We start from the raw sequence: 14,233 nt of genomic DNA, 5'->3' as shown, positions 1-14,233 counted from the left end.
TACTCGCCAGTTACTTCGCTCATTTAGTTTAAGAATCGAGGAGGGTAGAGAGCCCTTCACAGTTTGGGAGGATTCGTTCCCTTTTCCGCGATCGCTGGCTAACAACTAAAAATAACATCGCATGGAGGTTTGGGAGACGCTCTGGACCTCAAGCGGATGAGTTACAATTCCTGTATCTTAGTTTTTAGAAGAATGCTAACCATGCGCTTGATGTATCTCCACCACGCTACAGGTTTGTTTAGCAATCAAAAAGGCAGGGCATGCTAACGTCTTTGGCAAGTTGCTAAATGTGTTTTTCAAAAATGGATCTTGTTAGGTGGTAGTATGTAAAAGAGCTGTGATTAAAACGCACGCCCTCAGGGGTACTGACTGGTCGATGGATTTGGACAGCTGTCATTGCTGAGTACTCTTAAGTGGTTTACAGTTAATACCGGTGGCGTTATCTTGTTAATCGATAAAGTGTGTATGTATGTGAACACGTTGTGGTTTGTGTGAAGTCTTCCAGTTTTGCATTTTTTTGTCCACCACTGTGTGTACTTTCAGTCCTCTGATGCAGTATCACCTGTTTTCAGCTAAAACTCCATGATTGTCTTCGCCTGAATTTATTCCACCCTGCTCGGTACATTTTCAGCATCCGTGTATCTGAAATAACTTATTCCCGTCTACGAAATAAATTTCCTGTCAAACTAATGTGAAGGAGAAAGAGGATGCTCTGATTTGTACAGCACTTTGGAATTACAAAGCATCTGTGCAAAATTCTCTACAGACCCACGACACAGCTACGGTGTACCCATTTTGCAGAGTAAGAAACTGAGTCAGAGAGATTAAGTAGTTCGCCCACTTAAATTAAGTACTGAGCAATTTGGATTAAGCTAGGACCCAGGTTTTCTACTGGACAGCATGCCGGAGCAGAAAATAGTGTTAAACGCTGAATTTTTTAAGACTTTGTATATAGTCTCTTCCTCTTTTTTTAACAGGTGCATTGCCTGGCATGTAATTTCATACCCCGTTAATCTGTATTTGCAATTTTGGGCTTTTAAAATATTTCCTGTTTGTTTTCTGTTCCAGACATTAACCTTTACCGTTTAGTTTTCTCATTGATACGGCCCTTTCATTTCCCCACTGCAAGTGATGAGATCTGGTTATTTAACAGGCCGAGCATTTATTTTGTTTAAACTGGAAGAGTTTTTTTCTGGAGTTCCCTGGATTCCCACAGTAGAAGCTCCTTGGGGAAAAAGGCCTTTTGTTGGGTACCTTTTTTCTCTACTCAGGCCATAATGTGTATCCATTAATCATCTAATGATTGTTTTCTTTCCTTGTAATAGGTGTTTCATAAAAATGACTAATTCCTTAGTGGATAAGTATGGAGAAGACCAGTTTGTATTTATTTGCAGTTCTCAAGTTACAAGCAAATAATGAGTCTGGGTGAGAATGAGGAACAACTTCACAGACACTCCTCAAATCTCATTTATCTGATAGTTCGAAACTTTACCAATATGAAAACTTAACCCCAAAAAGAAAGATAAAATTGACTGGCTCTTTTATGTTTTTTGTTTGTTTGTTTTGTTCCTTCTCCTTTTCCCTGTATATCTTACAGAAATCCAAATTGGCAAATGAAATAAAGAGAAAGGGGTCTTGAATGACTCTCTCTTTGCCTTCCAAAGCACATCATTCCACAAATAGCTTTTTTAAAAATTAAAAAAAAAATTTTTTTAATGTCTATTTATTTTTGAGAGTGAGAAAGACAGAGCATGAGCAGCATGAGCATGAGGGGCAGAGAGAGAGGGAGACACAGAATCCGAAGCAGGTTCCAGGCGCCGAGCTGTCAGCACAGAACTCACGGGGCTGGAACTCATGGACTGCAAGATCATCACCTGGGCCGAAGTCAGACGCTTAAGTGACTGAGCCATCCAGGGGCCCCTAAAAATTTTCTTTAGAGAGTGTGAGAGCATGAGCAGGGGAGAGGGGCAAAGGTGGGGGGGAGAGGGAGAGAGGGGGAGAAGAGGATGGACAGAAAATCTTAATTAAGCAGGCTCCATGCTCAGTGTGGAGCCCAATGCGGGACCTGATCCCATGGCCCTGGGATCATGTCCTGAGCCGAAATTAAGAGTTGGACCCTTAAGCGACTCAGCTACCCAGGTTCCCCCACAAAGAGCTTTTAAGGAGGTCAGTAATTTAACAGAAGTTGTTCTGGGGTTTGTAGGATTATGGTAGATTTGTTTCTCCCTCTTTTTTTTTTTTTTTTTTTTTTTTTTTTTTTTTGGTGGTGTCCAGATTTTTCTGTGAGCTTTTTAAAATATTAAAAAAAATTTTTTAATGTTTATTTTTTTTGACAGAGAGCGGGAGAGAGCATGCGTGAGTTGGGGAGGGGCAGAGAGAGAGAGGTAGACAGAATCCTCTGAAGCAGGCTCCAGGGTCTGAGCTGTCAGCACAGAGCCAGACGCAGGGCTTGAACTCACGAACCGTGAGATCATGACCTGAGCCGAAGTCCGAACCCTTAACCAACTGAGCCACCCAGCTGCCCCTAAAATATTACTTACGCTAGGGGTGCCTGGCTCAGTTGGTTAAGTGTCAGACTTCGGCTCAGGTCATGATCTCACGGTTCGTGGGTTCGAGCCCGGCATCGGGCTCTGCTGACAGCTCAGAGCCTGGATGGAGCCTGTTTCAGATTCTGTGTCTTCCTCTCTCTCTCTGCTCCTCCCCTGTTCACACTCTGTCTCTGTCTCAAGAATAAATAAACGTTAAAAAAAATTTATAAAAAATATTACTTAAGCTATGAAAAAGTAAACTTTGAAGAATAGTAGTTGTCCTCTTGAATTGACAAGTTTAAGTGCTGTTGTTGGATATTGTTTTGTTTTAATAAAAAGGTTAGGTGTCACATTTAAGTAATAATAAAAACAGCTACTATTTATTGAATTATTACTTTGAGCCAGGTATTCAGCTAAGTATTGCCTACCTATTCCTCAGTTTTACAAGATAAGTATTCCAAAAGTAAGGAAACTGTTTGGAAAGTAAAGTGTGTTGTCCTAAACCAAATAGCTAGAAATGAAGAGGTGAATCTAAATCTGTTTTGCTTAAAGTCAGTACTATGTTAAGCTGCAATGTCTCTAGAAGACCCGGTTTTTGAAACTTGCATGGGTGCAGTTAAGTTAATATAAGGCCAGGAAGTAAGGGTGTTTGTTATTCTGGGGCAGGAAGGTTTCCATAAATATCCAATCAATATCCTGACCTTAGTATTTATCCAGAATGTTGCCCTATCTGTATAATTGATCTTAAACAGTGTTAGCAGTTTTACAAGTGCCCACTTTGAGGCCTTGATGAGCCACGTAAGTTAGTTCCAAATATTCAGATATTCTTTTTTTTTTTAAACTATCACTTAAAAAATTTTTTTTAATTGTGTATTCCTTTTTTTTGAGAGAGAGAGAGAGAGACACACACACATAGAGCATGAGCAGCGGAGGGGCAGAGAGAGAGGGAGACGCAGAATCCGAAGCAGGCTCCAGGCTCCGAGCTGCCAGCACAGAGCCTGACGCAGGGCTCGAACTCAGGAACCGTGAGATCATGACCTGAGCTGAAGTCGGCCGCTTAACCGACTGAGCCACCCAGGCACCCCAGATACTAGTTTTTTTTTTTAAGTTTATATATTTATTTTGAGAGAGAGCGCATGCCAGTTGGGGAGGGGCAGAGAGGGAGGGAAAGAGAATCTTAAGCAGACTCCATTCTGTCAGCACAGAACCCAGCTCGAGGTTCGAATTCACGAACTGTGAGATTATGCCCTGAGCTGAAATCAAGTCAGATGCTCAGCTGACTGAGCCACCCACGCACTGCTGGTATTTGTTGTTTTTTTTATAATTTTTACTTGATGTCAATAGGCAAGTCTGACTCCTAATCTGGGTTCAAATCTTGGCTCTTCTGAACTTCAGCAGTGTGATCTTAGGCAAGTTCCTTAGCATCTTTAAAATGTCTTTTTTTTTTCTTTTGGTGGTAAATTGGAGATGACTTAGTAAAGATTAGATGAATATGAAATTCTTGACAATGCCTAAGATATGGTAAGGGCTAAAAAACCTTGTGTGTTTTTTTTGTAAAGGATTTATGACATGACTGTAGAAGAAGGAGTGAGGTAACTTAGAAGTTTCAAATTCATAGATTTTGTGAGTAGTGTTGAGCTTTGTTTATTATGATTTTTTCGCTGAAGGCTCGACTGAGTAGAATTCAGTTGTTAGGAGAGAAGTTGAAATTATATGTCAAAATACAGGAGCTGGTATACATGGAATGTAAATTTTTTCTTTTTTTTAATTAAAATTTTATTTATTAGAGAAAGAGGCAGGGAGGGATAGAGGGAGAGAGAGAGAGAGGGAGAGAGAGAATCCCAAGCACGCTCTGCACTGTCAGCACAGAGCCTGATGTGGGGCTTGAACCCATAAACTGTGAGACCATGATCTGAGCTGAAATCAAGACTTAGACACCTAACCTACTGGCCACCTAGGAGCCCTAAAATTTCTAAGTCTTCTACCTGATTTGAAGAAAAAACTTCAGTTTTCATATGAGGGTTAGACTGATTAGTATAAATCAAAATTTAGAATGACTACACATAGTTTTTAATTTTTTTTATTAATTTTTTTTAATATTTTATTTTTTAAGAGAGAGGGACAGAACACAAACAAGGGAGCGGCAGAGAGAGAGGGAGACACAGAATCTAAAGACAGGTTCCAAGCTCTGAGCTGTCAGCACAGAGTCCAGTGTGGGGCTTGAACCCACGAACCATGAGATCATGACCTGAGCTGAAGTTGGATGCTCAACGGGCTGAGCCACCCAGGTACCCCTGACTACACACAGTTTTTAAAAACAGTCTTATTAAGATACACAATACAGTTCACCCCTTTAAAAGTGTACAGTTTGGGGCACCTGGGTGGCTCAGTCGGTTGAGCATCCGACTTCAGCTCAGATCATGATCTCATGGTTTGTGGGTTTGAGCCCCGCGTTGGGCTCTGTGCTGACAGCTTGGAGACTGGAGCCTGCTTCGGATTCTGCGTCTCCCTCTCTCTCTGCCCCTCCCGTGCTCATGCTCTGTCTCTGTCTCCTTCAAAAATAAATAAACATTAAAAAAAATTTAAAAATCTTTCTACTCCTACCCCTCTCTCAAAAATGAATAAACATTTAAAAAAATGTAAAAAAGTGTACAATTCAGTGGTTTTTAGTATATTCACAGATTTGGGTAGCTCTTACAACACTAATTGAAGAGCACTTTGATCACTCCAAAAAGAAACCTGTACCCATTAGGTAGTCACCATGTATCTGCCCCCGCAACCACTTATCTGTTTGTCTGTGGATTTGCTGCTCTGGACATTTTCTATAAATGGACTTCTACAACGTGTGTTTGTATAAATGGAATCACACAATATGTGGTCTTCTGTGACAGGCTTCTTTCAGTTAGTGTTTTCAGGATTCATCTATACTAACAGCAAATATCAGTACTTTGTTCCTTTGTGTTGCAGAATAGCACTCCACTGTACTGGTGGACGTACCACATTTTGTTTATTCATTCATCATTTGATGGACATTGTGGGCTGTTTCCACTTTTTGACCATGATGAGTAATGCTGCTAAGAACGTTTTGTGCAGGTGTTTGTGTGGACATATGTTTTTTTTTTTTTTTTTTTTTTAACTCTTGGGTATATACCTAGGAGTAGAATTGTTAGGTCATATAACTATGTTTAACCTTTTGAGAAATTGACAAACTGTTTTCCAAAGTTGCACGATTTTAAATTCTTATCAGCAGTTGGTGGGCATTCCATTGCATGGAGTCTTCATCAACACTTGCGTGTTTTTTGATTATAGCCATCACAGTGGGTGTAAAAAGGTGTCTCATTGTGGTTTTGATTTGCATTTCTCGGATGACTGATGATGGTGAAAATTTTTCATTGTTGGCCATTTCTATATATTTGGAGAAATGTTCAGATCCTTTGCCCATTTTTAAACTATTTGTATTTTTGAATTGTAAGAGTTCTTTGTATTCTGAATATTAGACTTATGGAAGACAGGATTTGTATATATTGCCTTGCATTCTGTGGGTTATCTTTTCACTCTCTTGATAGTGTCTTTTCTTTCAGTTTTGATGAAGTCAATTTTATATATTTTTTCTTTTGTTTGGTGTAGAATAAATGCACATTTGAGATGACATAATAAAATTATAATTTCTAGTATATAGTGATGTTCCTGAGCCATAATTTAAATATTTACAGTGTTTCCTTTAAAAAAAAAATGAATAGCATCTTAGTTTTTTAAGCCTTGAAATCTTATAATTCTTACTGAGAGGTGTTTGAGTTGATTGAGGTTAAATAATGCTTACTTTTAATGCTGGTTTATGGCTTTTTGAGAATATTGTTATGATGGAAGTAGATAAGTCTTTTTATCTCTTTGTATCCCTTATCAACCATATCCTACATGTCAGGCACTCTTATTTCAATACTTCATATGTTTTTTATTACTCCATTTGACCATTTGAATTCTTCTCGGTCAGTGTATTATACTGTCCTACATATGAAGAAACTGAAGCTTGAAAAAGAAATAACATTCTCAAGATCTTATAATTAGGAAATGGCAGTGCATAGATTTGAATTTTGATCTGATATATATATATATATATATATATATACACACACACACACACACATATATATAGGTATATCTCTATAGAGATATATCTCTATATATGTCACGCATATCTATACACACATACGTATGTATATGTAAGTGTGTGTGTGTGTGTGTGTGTGTGTGTGTGTGTGTGTGTGTTCTTAACTGTATATTCCATGTTGCTTCCTTCTCCATACATCTTCTTGAGGAGGATGTTTGTGTCCTATACAAAGTTGTATATGCTGTGTGCTAAGTACAAGTTTGAATGCAATATTTTGTAAAAGTACTTGTTTCTGATGACAGATAGTACCAACCATGTAATAAAGTCATGTGATAGTATTGTTTATTCTTCAGCCAGTACTGTGAACTAAATTTGACTCTGGAAGATAAGGTAGAATCTTTCTTTCTCTTGCATCATTATCTGTAGGAGATGCTGCAATCTAATAGACTTGACCTTTAGAGGCAGGTGATTATTGGGGAAGGATAGAATTTAGTTTCTTGTTTGGTAATGCTATTCACCCAAGTTCACAGAGCAGAACTGCTACCAGTGGACCTAGGAAATGGAGAGAGCAGCGGTGTGAGGGTCTGGAGATTATAATTTTTGTCCTTTTATATTACCTATCAGTTGGCCAAGTCACTTTCCTTTTCTGAATTTGTTTCTTTGTATAATTGAAGTTTTGAAGTAGATATTCAAAGGTTTATGTTTATTTTAAATTCCCTGAAGTCACAAAAGATTTGTCTTGCTCACTGTTGTATCCTCAGAGTTTGGTACACAGTGTTAGTATTTGTTGGGAGGCATAAGTATAATTTGACAGAAGTGAGTAGATTTCACCTTTTTTAGTTAGTAATAATCATATGACTGTGCAGGTTTCCTAAATTGTCTGGATTTTCAATTCCTCTTCTGTAAAATGGAGAGAAAAAGATTACCTTTTTCTATAGGGTTTATTGTGAAGATGGAATTGCATGTATATATATGTGTGTATACATACATATGCACATATATATACACACATATATAAAGGGCTTACCACGATGCTTGGCACATAGTAATATTCAAAGAAGCTTTTGTCACTGAATTAATATATATGATCATCTGTTTTTTGTCTTTTTGTTCATTTAGATTATCATAGTTGTTTATTTCTTAAAGAACCGTGATTGAAATATTCATCTTATTTGGCCAGAACACAGTATAATTATGAGAAAGGTCATAGCGTCATCCAATTAATGTTATTTTGCTTTTTCTTCCTTCCATAGCTTGTATCTCTAATTTCAGTCTCACCAAAGAGATCTGAGTGTAAAGGGAGAGTGTGATGAAATTAATGCAAATCTTATCTATTGCTTGGAAAGCAACTTAAACCTTATGCCACATTGCTGATGTGTTAGAAGAATCAACTTTATATGTGGCAGACAGCATTATGTAAGTCTAAGGAGACGCTGCATTTTCAAGGACTCCTAGAAGTATGGTTCTTTATCTTTCTCTCTAATTGATCCTAGGTCAGAAATGGATTGGAAAGTCCATGGAGGCATAGGTAGAAGAAAAATGTCTATGGTAGTTATAGGATACAAGTCCACAATCTCTTAATCAAAACTTTTAGAGTCTGATATATTTGAGAATTCCAAAATTATCACGTTTAAAAAAAATTTTTTTTTAATGTTTGTTTATTTTTGAGAGACACAGAGTGTGAGCCGTGGAGGGGCAGAGAGCAAGGGACACACAGAATCTGAAATAGGCTCCAGCTCCGAGCTGTTAACACAGAGCCCAACGTGGGGCTCGAACTCATGAGCTGTGAGGTCATTACCTAGTTGAAGTCGGATGCCTAACCAACTGAGCCACCCGGATACCCCTCAGGTTTTTAAAAATTAAAAAAAAAAAAACCATTTTAACCATGTTTATTTATTTATTTTTAATTTATATCCAAGTTAGTTAGCATATAGTGCAACATGATTTCAGGAGTAGATTCCTTAATGCCCCTTCCCCATTTAGCCCATCCCCCCTCCTACAACCCCTCCAGTAACCCTCTGTTTGTTCTCCATATTTAAGAGTCTCTTATGTTTTTTCCCCCTCCCTGTTTTTATATTATTTTTGCTTCCTTTCCCTTATGCTCATCTGTTTTGTATCTTAAAGTCCTCATAATGAGTGAAGTCATATGATATTTGTCTTTCTCTGACTAATTTCGCTTAGCATGATACCCTCTAGTTCCATCCATGTGATTGCAGATGGCAAGATTTCATTCTTTTTGATTGCTGAGCACCTCAGGTTTTATTAAGATAATATGGTACATACATTATATATCTTCAACAGGATCTGGGCAGTTCCTAGTAATCAGACATTAACATTTTTATAGTGAAATGTAGTACTGTCACATGAAGTGGGATATATAGAACATAAATGGCTTTACGTATGTTGAGATTAGGTGTTGTTGGCAAATGAGTTTGTTGAAAATCTGTGAGAAATCTTGCTTTTCAAAGGTTTTTGGTATGGGGATTTATAGATGTGGGATTGAAGAACCCATTTGCTCACAAGATGTCATTTCTGTAGAATTTCTGATTAACAGTAAATTTAAAGTCAGTGTTGGTTTTCTTCTCCAACACCTGCAGTGTTTCACTGTTTTTAGTTACCTCTAAAAATAATTTGTAGAATTTTAAGATCAGAAGGGATCTTTAAGAAGTAAATCGTTAAAATCCTTCATAATAGGGACGCCTGGGTGGCGCAGTCGGTTAAGCGTCCGACTTCAGCCAGGTCACGATCTCGCGGTCCGTGAGTTCGAGCCCCGCGTCAGGCTCTGGGCTGATGGCTCGGAGCCTGGAGCCTGTTTCCGATTCTGTGTCTCCGTCTCTCTCTGCCCCTCCCTGTTCATGCTCTGTCTCTCTCTGTCCCAAAAATAAATAAACGTTGAAAAAAAAATGCTTTAAAAATAAAATCCTTCATAATAAAAAAACAAAACAGGTGCCTGGGTGGCCCAGTCAGTTGAGTGTTCAACTCTTGTTTTTGGCTCAGGGTCATGATCTCATGGTTTGTGAGATTGAGCCCTGTGTCGGACTCTGTGCTGAGTGTGGAGCCTGCTTAGGATTTTCTCTTCCCCCACTTTTCTTTCTCTCTCTCTCGTCCCCTCTGCCCTTCTCCCCTGCTCACACTCTCTCTAAAAAAAAAAAAAAACAACTTAAAAAAAATCCTTCATAGTAACCTGTCTCATAATTGTTTTTGAACTTAAGTTTTAAATTAAAATAATATACCTGTTGCCAGAAGGAAAGTTAATGTTTTTTTATTCTCCACAGCTGAGTCTGTTGTCTGTCAACTTTATTTTTTTTAATTAATTAATGAAATCTCTGCATCCAACATGGGGCTCTGACTCATGACCTCTGAGATCAAGAGTTGCATGCTTTACCCACTAAGCCAGCCAGGCACCCTGATGTCAAGTTTATTTTATTTTACTTATTTTTTAAGTGTCAGTTGTTTTTTTGTTTTTGTTTTTTTTTTTTTTAAGTGTATTTATTTATTTTGAGAGAGAGTGCATACCCAGGGGAGGTGCAGAGAGAGAATCCCAATCAGACTGCGCTGTGGGGCTTGATCTCACAACCTGGAGTCATGACCTGAGCAGAAATCAAGAGTCAGATGCATAACTGAGCCACCCGGGCGCTCCTGTCAAGTTTAAATGGAAAAATTACATGACTGGAAGCCTTGACTCAATTTTATATTTAAGAAATATGATAATGCCATGAGGGTTCCGTGCTTGTTTCTTCCTTGGGGGTACGTGTTGCGGGACATGTTCTGGGGCTTTCTATTTCCCTGGGGTATGCTGTGTTTCATTGATTCGTAGGGTGCCTAGTTTTTGTATTTTACCATTTCAGAAAGCAGAATGAGTTACACATGTATTGTCGACCAGATGGCTGTTGGGATGTACTTTCACAGGCAGAACATCAAACCCAGCATCAACATTTGCAGAGTGGGTGTCAGTGGCTTGGAAGAAACTCTTAAAGACATTAGTGGAGTGCTCTTTGAACCTTAGGGAACCAAATGGTTGAAGAGCAGTGGGGGTGAAAACAACTAGGTCTCTACACACTACAAAGCCAGGTAAGAGCTAAAGGCTTTTAGCTCTTTGATGGCTTCTTCTTCTTCTTCTTCTTCTTCTTTTTTTTAATGTTTTATTTATTATTGAGACAGAGAGAGACAGCATGAGCAGGGGAGGGGCAGAGAGAGAGTGAGACACAGAATCTGAAGCAGGTTCCAGGCTCTGAGCTGTCGGCACAGAGCCGGGTGTGGGCCTGGAACCCATGGGCCCTGCGATCATGGCCCTGAGCCGAAGTCGGACACTCAACCGACTGAGCCACCCAGACGCCCCTTTGATGGCTTCTTTTATGAAATGCTGCATTACTACTGTTTTCTCTACAACTTTTTTGTGGATAAAAACAGATATAATTGAATCTGAGTCAATAAGTGATTCATAATCATTGGATTCTGAATGTGAAGTAGTTTTAGAAGCACCTTAGCTAATTTATTTTGCTTATGTTTTTCTTTTATGTATGTAAAAGGTGGCACATGATCAAAACTTCAAGTTTGCAAGAATTATAAAAGTGTGAAGAAGTGATAAGAAAATACTATGATAGTTTAATAGTTTTTTTATTAGTGGCATATAGAATAATGTGTACAAATATAGTACATTAAGTGAATATTAAACTAAGTAAAATATGATTAAGTGAGGGTATTAGATTAAATATGATACATAAATGAATATCAAATTGGAATATTTGGCCACAACGTATAAGGTGGTGCTGTTGCTTCTCATTTCATTCCTTTTTTAATTTTAGGTGCTTTATGTAATTCTTTTAGGAGTCTTATTTTGTTCTGTCTTCATCATCTATATGGGAGTCTTTGATTCTAGATGGCAGTGGACAGGCCTGTGAGCTTAACATACATCTTAATTCTGAATTTTCTCTCAGAATCTGCTTTTTACTACTTTGTAGGAATTAGGTAGACAGTATTGTTTCTGTGGTTTTTTTTAATTAAAAAAATTTTTTTAATGTTTTTTTATTTTTGAGAAGAGAGAGTGTGTGAATAGGGAAGGGGCAGAGAGGAAGAGAGACACAGAATCTGAAGCAGGCTCCAGGCTCCAAGCTGTCAGCACAGAGCCCAGCATGGGGCTCGAACTCATGAACCTTGAGATCATGACCTGAGCTGAAGTCATATGCTTAACCGACTGAGCCATCCAGGCGCCCCAAATTTTTTTAATGTTTTATTTGTTTTTGAGAGAGAGAGAGACAGAGTGTGAGTGGGGGAGGGCCAGAGAGGGAGACACAGAATCGGAAGCAGGCTCCAGGCTCTGAGCTGTAAGCACAGAGCCCGACGTGGGGCTTGAACGCACCAACCGTGAGATGACCCGAGCTGAAGTTGGTCGCTTAACCGAATGAGCCATCCAGGCACCCCAACAGCAGTGCTTTTGTGACAGATGAGTAAGAAACAGGAGACCTCAAGAGAATTCTAGTAAAGACAAGCCCTTTCCCACTCTCACTGTGTGTGAATGCTAGAGGTGCTATAGTATCTTCTGACCCCCATTCCTGCTTTTTCAGGGTTGGCTCCTTAATCAAATAGGTGTTCTTCATGGAAATGTGGGGTGTGTTATGCTACCAGGGTAAGAAACACATTTTTACGTTTCAAATTTGGACACATATAAACAAATACTATTTAAAATGAACTTTAACAAACAAGTGCTGGTCATAGTTCAGTAAATGGATCTTATGTTCCTTTAATGAGTTGCAATCATTATTTGGAAAACACTACCCCTCTTTCCCTGCCCCCCTTTATGTATGTATGTATGTATGTGTGTATATATATATATGTGTATATATATATATATATATCATCCTGGTATGCACATATATATGTGTATATATATATATGTATACATATATATATATATGTATACATACACACACACACACACACACACACACACACACACACACACACACCATCCTTATATGAATAAGTGAGCCATAGTGAGTTGTGGATGGGAAAACGTAAATTTAAATCTCTAGTTAGTCCTTGTTTTACCATCTGGGAAATTGCATCTGCAATTATTTTATTTTATTTTATAGGCTGGAGCATTGGATTTACTGAAGGAGCTTAAGAATATTCCCATGACCCTGGAATTATTACAGGTATGTGCTAAAATGTTTCATGATTTGGATAGGTAATTGTCCTAAAATGCCAAAACATTTTTACTACCAATAAGTTTTTTGTATTGTCCTGTTATGGTGTAAATCATTATTAACTCTTGTTTTTTTTTAAAAGATGGTAACATAAATCAATAATCTAAGTTATCATTATAGAAAAAGTTGCCTTCTCAAGAAGAATAAAATCTAAATCTTCCAAGTTTGTAATCTCACCATGAAAGGAAAGGAAGTTGGACTCTTGGCCCTGATTTGATTTCCCAAAACCTCACTTTCTTTGTCAGTGACAGCAGCTGCCATCAGGACACCAGCCTCTGGGGTGCCTTTTAGCAGCCGTTCCTCATTTCTCCCCCTTCTGCCCTAGGAACCACTAATCGAGCCACATTTTTGTCTCTACAGATTTACCTATTCTGGAAATTTCATATAAATGAAATCATATAATATATGACCTTTTGTGTCTGCCTGCCTTGTTTTTTTTTCCTTTGAAGATTAAAAAATTTCTTTATTTTAATTATGATCTACCCCTCAACGTGGGGCTCAAACTCGTGACCTGAAGATCAAGAGTCGCATGCTCTCCCGGCAGAGTCAGCCAGGTGCCCCTTTGGCCTTTACTCAGCGTAATCTTTTCAGGGTTCATCCATGTTGTAGCATGTGTCAGTCCCTCGTTCCCTTTTATGGCTGAATAATAGTCCACTGTATGGTTATACCACATTTTGTTTATCCATTTGTCATTTGATGGACATTTGGGTTGTTTCTACTTTTTTGGTTGTGAAGACTCATGCTGCTTGCTGTGCACATTCATGTACAGGTTTGTGTGTTTTTGGTTCTCTCTGGTAGAGATCTGAAAGAGTCGAAATGATGAGTTGAATGGTAACTTTATGTTGAATATTTTGAGGACCTGCCAGACTGTTTTCCCACGTGACCGTACCATTTTACATTCTCAGGAGCAAGTAAACGAAGGTTCCAGTTTATCCACATTCTTGCCAACACTTATTATTTGTCTTTGATTATAGCCATCTTACTGGGCGTGAAGTGATATTTCATTGTGGTGTTTATTTCCATTTCCCAAATGACTAATGTTGAACATCTTTTTCATACGCTTCTTAATCAGTCATATATTTTCTTTGGAGAACTGTTTTTTCAGATCCTTTTCCTGTTTTGAAATTGGATAATTTGTCTTTTTATTTTTAAGTTGTAATAGTTCTTTATATATTCTAGATACAAGTCCATTATGAGATACAGGATTTTCAAGTGTTACCTCCCCTGGGCTTTACTTTCTTAGTGGTGTTCTTGGAAGCACAAAAGCTTAAAATTTTGTTGTAGTCTGATTTATTGTTTTCTTTGGTTGCTTGTGCTTTAGTTGCCTAATTCAGGGCTACAAAAATTTATTCTTTTGTTTTTTAGCTCTTTCATTTAGTTCTGTGATTCAT

The 14,233-nt window shown here is 38.2% G+C and overlaps 1 protein-coding gene across 1 annotated transcript in view; it reads left to right on the top strand.

Annotated features, from left to right (window-relative positions):
• TCEA1 (transcription elongation factor A1) overlaps positions 1-14,233 on the top strand; it is a 42,585-nt gene that overhangs the window by 584 nt on the left and 27,768 nt on the right. Inside the window, exon 2 of the mRNA XM_023248658.2 lies at positions 12,729-12,791. Within this exon, the coding sequence (XP_023104426.1) occupies positions 12,729-12,791 (63 nt within the window). The remainder of the gene's footprint in view (positions 1-12,728; positions 12,792-14,233) is intronic.

The sequence above is a fragment of the Felis catus genome, chromosome F2 (assembly GCF_018350175.1).
Source record: "Felis catus isolate Fca126 chromosome F2, F.catus_Fca126_mat1.0, whole genome shotgun sequence".
Classification (NCBI taxonomy): domain Eukaryota; kingdom Metazoa; phylum Chordata; class Mammalia; order Carnivora; family Felidae; genus Felis; species Felis catus.
This window is presented reverse-complemented; position numbering and strand designations above follow the sequence as displayed.